This window comes from Rattus norvegicus, chromosome 19 (genome assembly GCF_036323735.1).
Source record: "Rattus norvegicus strain BN/NHsdMcwi chromosome 19, GRCr8, whole genome shotgun sequence".
NCBI lineage: Eukaryota > Metazoa > Chordata > Mammalia > Rodentia > Muridae > Rattus > Rattus norvegicus.
In genome coordinates, this window is record NC_086037.1 from 33897502 (window position 1) to 33904391 (window position 6890).

General features: G+C 45.8%; 1 protein-coding gene across 1 annotated transcript in view; it reads right to left on the reverse strand.

Moving 5' to 3' along the window:
* Nucleotides 1–6634, reverse strand: part of LOC103694298 (uncharacterized) — a 22471-nt gene extending 15837 nt beyond the window's left edge. Inside the window, exon 1 of the mRNA XM_063278885.1 lies at nt 6581–6634. Coding sequence (XP_063134955.1) covers nt 6581–6634 — 54 coding nt within the window. The remainder of the gene's footprint in view (nt 1–6580) is intronic.
* Nucleotides 6635–6890: the final 256 nt, after the last annotated feature.

Here is a 6890-nt window from a genome sequence, read left to right on the forward strand (position 1 = left end):
CTCAGCCCAGGGATGGTATGATAATGTCTGTGCCAGCCTTCATCTTCCAACAGGCGAACATTGCCTTATGAGGCAGACCGTGCTGCTTCATTCTGAACTTTCTTGCCTATGCAACTGCAAGCTTGACATTCTTTTGTGTTCGTGATTCATTCACACAAGTTCCCCAAACTCCAAATGCAAAAATGGTATATAAAGCCATGGGGGAACCTTCTCTCTGTATGTATGTGTATATTATATATTCATACAATATTTGTGTATATACTGCAGAAATATCATGTAAGGCTATCTGGACTTTTTATCTGAAAGCTTAGTAATATACAGCACACTATTATGCTATTAGAACAGTTTCCTGGTCAAATCATAGTGCAAAAGCAGCCAGATGTGGTCCGTTTAACACATAGAGACGATCCCCATGTCTTACACAGAATGGAGAAAAGTATCATTTGTGTTTAGCAACATCTTGTTCTTGCTCAAAGTGAACACAATGCTCCTATGCTCAGGAGAAAACCCATCATGATTTAGGTTCCTCCAAAGGCAACCCAGAGACTGATTCAAGTACATATATTACTCTGAGAAATACAGACAGTCTCTGCAGAGAATTAGAGAATTGAGCTAGGGAAGAGAGAGTTACTAATACGTGGTGTTTTATATACCTACTACTATCGTGGGCTCAATTCTTAGAGGAAATGCCAAGGAATGGGGAAACACAGCTCTCAGATGATCCCAACCCAATAGGCAGAGGAGAAAGGGCATTGCTACATCATCTCCTGTACAACCTGCTTCCTTTGCGTCTACATCACCTCAAAAGAGCTTTGGGCATATTGGAGAAAACCTCTGAGCATGGAGAGGGAAAAGGGTTAGTTGGAAAGACTTGGAACTATTTCAAGGGTAAGACCTTAGGGAGGAGATGATCACGCAAGGTGCTGGTTCCAGAAGACACCATGCTACCTTGTCTCTTCTCTGAATGTGATGGGTGATCTCAACTGCCCACTTGAAGAGATCTAGAGTCATCTGGGCGGTGGCCTTCTGACATAAGCATTGGGGATCATCATGATTAAATTGGGTGGGATGGGAAGACCTGTCCATCATAGGCGGTCCAATCCCTTCCGCTAGGTTGGGATTCTGTACTGTATAAATAGAAGAAGACAGGCTGCACGCAGGCATTAATCACTGTTTCTTGACTATGGATGCCGTATGACCAACTGCCTCAAGTTTATGGTACCATGACTCCCAACCACGATGGGCCACAGTCTGAGCTGTGAGCCACAAGCAAGCCCTACATTTCTTTTGTGGAGGTATTTTTGTCATAGCATCAGACAAGATAACTAATCCAATGGGTTTGTTTTTTTAAATCATTTTTATTTATCCAAAGGAGAGTCATCTCAATATCCTTATATCTAGTAAGTAATAGTGATTTAGTCATATTAGAGATCTACTCTTGGATCAAGATTTAAAGACGTTGGCACAATTTTATCAATTAGTGGAAATTATGAGTCAAACAAAAGTAAAAAGAAATGGTAACTAGCCCGTGACTCAAAAAATCCTTTGTGAAATTTTGCCTTACATGTGGGCAAATACATGTTCACAGGGGAGCGTGGAGAAGGGTATTAAGTGACTCATGTCTGCAGCAAACATTTTAATTTTTTAAAAAAGCAATTGAAAGGCCTATCCTTGTGGGAAAATGGTCAAACTAAGGCTTTGGAATGCTGTCTCAAATTATTGTAAATAATTTTACATTATAAAGAATTGAAAAACCTAGTCATATTCTGATTTCCATTTACACAAAGTTTGAGTATATACAATATAAAAAAAAGTTTTATTCTATACAACAGCACTTAGAAATGTATACCACAGATCATGAAGGAGCTGCACCAAGCTGTAATAAAGGAGACGTCATCTTTATAACCAATCACTGTGACGTGTAGTCTCAGTTGTTTTGTGTAGTTTAAAACATAAATAACAGCTGGCAAAAGAAGCTGAAGGAATTGAAATCTCGTAGATCTCTGAGCTGCCGGTTTGTAGGAAGTGAGCAATCTCTTTGACATCTCCCTGGATGTCATCAGAGCACCCAACAATTTTGGTACTGATTCCTCAAAAAAAAATCGAAATAGGATCAAAATGTCTGTTTCAAAGGCAAAGTCTTATATGTGATTTAGAAAAATGTCTACAAAAAAGAAGGAGGAGGAGAAGAAGAGGAAGAAGAAGAAGAGGAGGAGGAAGAAGAGGAGGAGGAAGAGGAGGAGGAGGAAGAGGAGGAGGAGGAGGAGGAGGAGGAGGAGGAAGAAGAAGAAGAAGAAGAAGAAGAAGAAGAAGAAGAAGAAGAAGAAGAAGAAGAAGAAGAAGAAGAAGAAGAAGAAGAAGAAGAAGAAGACAAAAGTATTACACGACCATAAAGGACTTGATTCCAAGTAGACTGTGGATCGGGTGTAAGGTCGGCGCTCGCAACAGCCAGGCACTGACCAGCCAGGCCAGGCAAAGGAGGGGGTTCACAGAACAAACCTCACACTTGGGGCTTTTTCTAAGGCTGTGGATTCAGGAGGAAGAGACAGGGGAACCCAGCTTGTAGGCATCTGATTTCCATGCTGTTTATATTCACTTAGAGGCTGCTGTGGGGCTGCTGTGATGTGGGGCTTAAGAGTAGATCCTCAGTGGCAGTGGCCATCTCGTGATGTTTCCTCAGTGGAGTCAGAGGAGGCGTACTTAACCATGAACAAGCAGGGAGAGCCCCGGCAAGTGATTATGTATGGTATCTATCTTTGTTTTTCACGAGACTTGTTCAATTGTGCCATGTGAATCTTAATAAAAGTTGTGCTTTAAAGCGCCCCTCTGACCATCGGCTCCCTGGAGCTCGGACACACACTGCCTGTAAGAGCTCGGAGATGCCTATTGGAAGCATTTCCACAGAGGATGCTTCGAGAACGTGGCCAATAGATGCTAATCAGAATTAGAGATAACACCCACCGTGTTTGGCACTAGAAATATAAAGACAGACTGTTTTTGCAACAGCCTGACACAAGTTTCAGTGGGGAGAGATGCTCCCCAGGTCTCCTAAGCAACTTGTTTAAGCAGGAAAGGGGAGGGCCGTCGCCTCTCTGCCAGTGGGGGGCGAGGGTACACTTCTGAAGCTTGTATTAAAGGGAAATTCAAACTATACCAGACCTAAAATGCCCCCTCCCAAAACGCTCTAGAATTTGGGATAGTGCGTCATGAGTAACCAGGGGTAATTACTGTTCTTTTAAGTGCATTTGAATAGACCTTCATCTACCTCAGGTCACGAGGTTTCTCTGCACCATGCTCACTGCATGTGACGTGCTTGGCCATACAAAAGGGAGGAGGTTTGTCAAAAGCAACCAACCCTAATATGGTCACCGGCCTCGTTTGTAAAATGGAATAGGAGGGGTTGCTGAGCCCCCAGTGGTGAGAGATCCCTTTAACTACAACGGTAGATGAATTTTTGTTGCCAATTTTTACGCAGTTAAAGCATAACTGATGGGAAGTGAGGAGCGAACGCAGGCAGGGAAGGGGTGAGATCCCAGCCCCTGGGGCGTTCTCAGTGTCTGATAAATGCCAGATTTACTGCCAAAGTGAGCTTGATAAATACTAACTAAAGCACAGCCATGCTTGGGGACAGCTCATTTATTTTTTCCACCCCCCCCCCAAAAAAAAGAAACACAAAACAGGGAACTCAAGTCAGGCATGACCAAACCTGAAGAATTTCACTCTTCCGTCCAGCTGCTAGCTGAATTCCTCCTCGTGATTTGGGCTGACTGTGAGGGAAGCCTGGGGGCTGGAGGGCTTGGTTGGGGTATGAAACCAGTGCTTAATCTGGCCAGGGTTTTGGGAAGAAGGCATTTCAAGGGTCAGCTTAGCTTGGTCTTGGGACACCTAATTGTCCTAATTGAAGACACCATCGATAATGGATCTGACTTCTTTCATGGGGAGGCTGGATCTTGATTTGCTAATTAGATATTCCTGGGGTGGTGGAGGTGCCCTTGCTGGCCCTGAAGGATTACTGGTTAACAGAGTTTTAGAAGTCAGTAGTGCAAGCAGACAGCGCTACAATTAGGAGGAAGAGGAGACCATTGCTCATCGGGCAGTAGCAAGGACGAGGAAGTGTCTGGCATACAGTGGCACCAGTCTCCATGGCCAGCACTGACCTTTGGAACTGGATCCCTCCCCCATGAGTGGCTCAGCACTGACTATCCCTTCCCTGCTTCCCCCAAGAGATAAAATATCCTCTCTCTAGGCCTCCTCCTTAGAATGTGAGGAAGTCTTCATGGAGGACCGAAAACTGCTCTGACGCCTCTGGATGTGAGTCGGAAACAGGATGCCGCCAGTTTTCAAAATAGGTACAGGAATGAGAGAAAGGATGCTTCTAAGCTGTCCTGTGCGGGAGGATGGCAGTGTCCAAGCATAGAACCACTGAGGGCAAGCAGGCTACTGATGCTCCAGGAGGGGCACTCCAGCCAGGGAGGGTCAGCCATAGTCAAAGGGCTTGGCTTTTCCCTTGGTGACTAAACGAAGAAAAATTAAGATGGGACACAACAGAACAAAAATGACTTGAGAGACCATTTCCAACCAAACCTCAAGTAAATTCCTTGACCCAGTTCTCTCCCTCTCCCTCTGCCTCTGCCTCTCCCTCTCCCTCTCCCTCTCCCTCTCCCTCTGCCTCTGCCTCTGCCTCTGCCTCTGCCTCTCCCTCTCCCTCTCCCTCTCCCTCTCCCTCTCCCTCTGCCTCTGCCTCTCCCTCTCCCTCTCCCTCTGCCTCTGCCTCTGCCTCTCCCTCTGCCTCTGCCTCTGCCTCTGCCTCTGCCTCTCCCTCTCCCTCTCCCTCTCCCTCTCCCTCTGCCTCTGCCTCTGCCTCTCCCTCTCCCCCTCCCTCTCCCTCTCCCTCTGCCTCTGCCTCTGCCTCTCCCTCTGCCTCTCCCTCTCCCTCTGCCTCTGCCTCTGCCTCTCCCCTTCCCTCTCCCCCTCCCCCTCCCTCTCCCCTCCCTCTCCCTGTCCCCCTCCCTCTCCCCCTCCCTCTCCCCCTCCCCCTCCCTTTCCCTCTCCCTCTCCCTACTCTGTATACATAGAGAAAGAGAGAGAAAGCGAGAGAGATAAGACACACACACACACACACACACACACACACACACACACACACACAAACACACACACATCCTACAAGGTAAACATTGACCTTTCTGACCTGAGGACCTAATGAAACATCTTTCTGACAAATTGTACATGTAATCCCATACCTAGGGACACTTTCATCCTCTGGGTCATGCTCATGAGCAGTGGGTCTATACACGTAGGCCCTGACCACCGTCTACCTTCTAGAGGGTGGAGCTTTTCCTGGACCTCAGCTCCCGATCTTGATAAGCTTCTACTCCTCATGGCTGCCACTCAAAGCCACTTAAGGAAAGGTATCTTGGGCTTCCATTTCCCAGTGGTCGCTGACACCCGGACAGCTGAGAGCTAACAAAAAGATACAGATTTTCACCTCAAAATATTGACTATTTATTGGGCTCTTTTTATGTGGTAAGCACTACCTTTCCTGTCCCCTCCATCTCATAATTTCCCCCAAGATCCGGGTGTGAAAAGAACTATCACCACCTCCATTTACAGACAGGAAAACTGACTTGTTTGTAGCCACCATCACAGCTGACTAGGGCAGTGGTGGAAATTATTGGCTTTCTCTACTCTGGCTTAAATTATGTGTGTGTGTGTGTGTGTGTGTGTGTGTGTGTGTGTGTGTGTGTGTGTGTGTGTGTGTGTAATTTCCTGGAGACAACCAAGAAAGTGGGCAGCATCTGAATTTGATTGTAGAAAAGTCATTTACTTTTGTAGAAATGATGAGAACAGATTGCTAATAAAGGATGCAGTTTGGATGTAAATGGCAACTCTCTCTTACACATAATTTTCTTGATTTTTCCCACCTGTGAAACAATGACCAATCACCTTAAATTCCCTCCTGCCTCCATTTTGATGTTGGCTACTACTGTGGCATTTCTAATTGAACTTGTTGTAGACAATATAGATTACTTCAAAGACTCTATATTTACAATGAGATATGCCCTGCCCCTGGCACTGTGTGTATGTGCCTATCTCTGTCTCCTTGGGCTATCTCTCCTGGCATCCTGGGGGGAGGGCCCTCCATCTGGCTCATTTGCTATTCATGAGTTGACGTGAGTTGATGCATTTTGCACTTTAACAACTGTTCCACCGTAACTACGTCTCCATGTTTGATCACCCACAATCTAAAGTGTTGGGCCCTGTGTCCCAATAGAGGTGCATTTACTTCACTATGTTATGTTCGCTAAACAAAGTACAAAAACCCAGAACTGGATAGTAAAAGTTCCAACTCTGCTCCTGAGTCTTAGTGAATCCAAGAATCCTCTTCTGGGTGACCCATAGCATCTAGGTAGTGATGGTGGCCTAAGTCACTTTGGGTTTCTTTCCCAGGCATTTCATCAGAGTGAACATTTACTAAACAGAAGGGTCTTGCAACCCAAGGGCTTAGCGTCAAACAGTGGGAGAAAGAAGGAAGGCCAGACGTGTATGGGAACCCTCCCACGTTGGTTTAGGACCTCACATTAGGATACTTAAGGGCCAAATAGGGCCGATATTCTGCCAACTTCTTCGCCATGTCCTAAAATCTGAAGGAACTCGTTTGAACCTTATCATGACCCAAATCCCCCGGAGAAATACTGCATTAAACTGGATTAGCACCTTTCACCAGAGTATAAATCTGACAGGTGTAGATAAGAGCGAAGAACAGAGAAACCTGTAATAAGATCAAAAGAAACTAAGGAACGACAAAAGAGCAAATCTCAGAGACTGGGGCACCCAGATCTGGTCCTGGGCTACATTTGACCCTCCTCCCTGCTACTCTAGTTTTGATT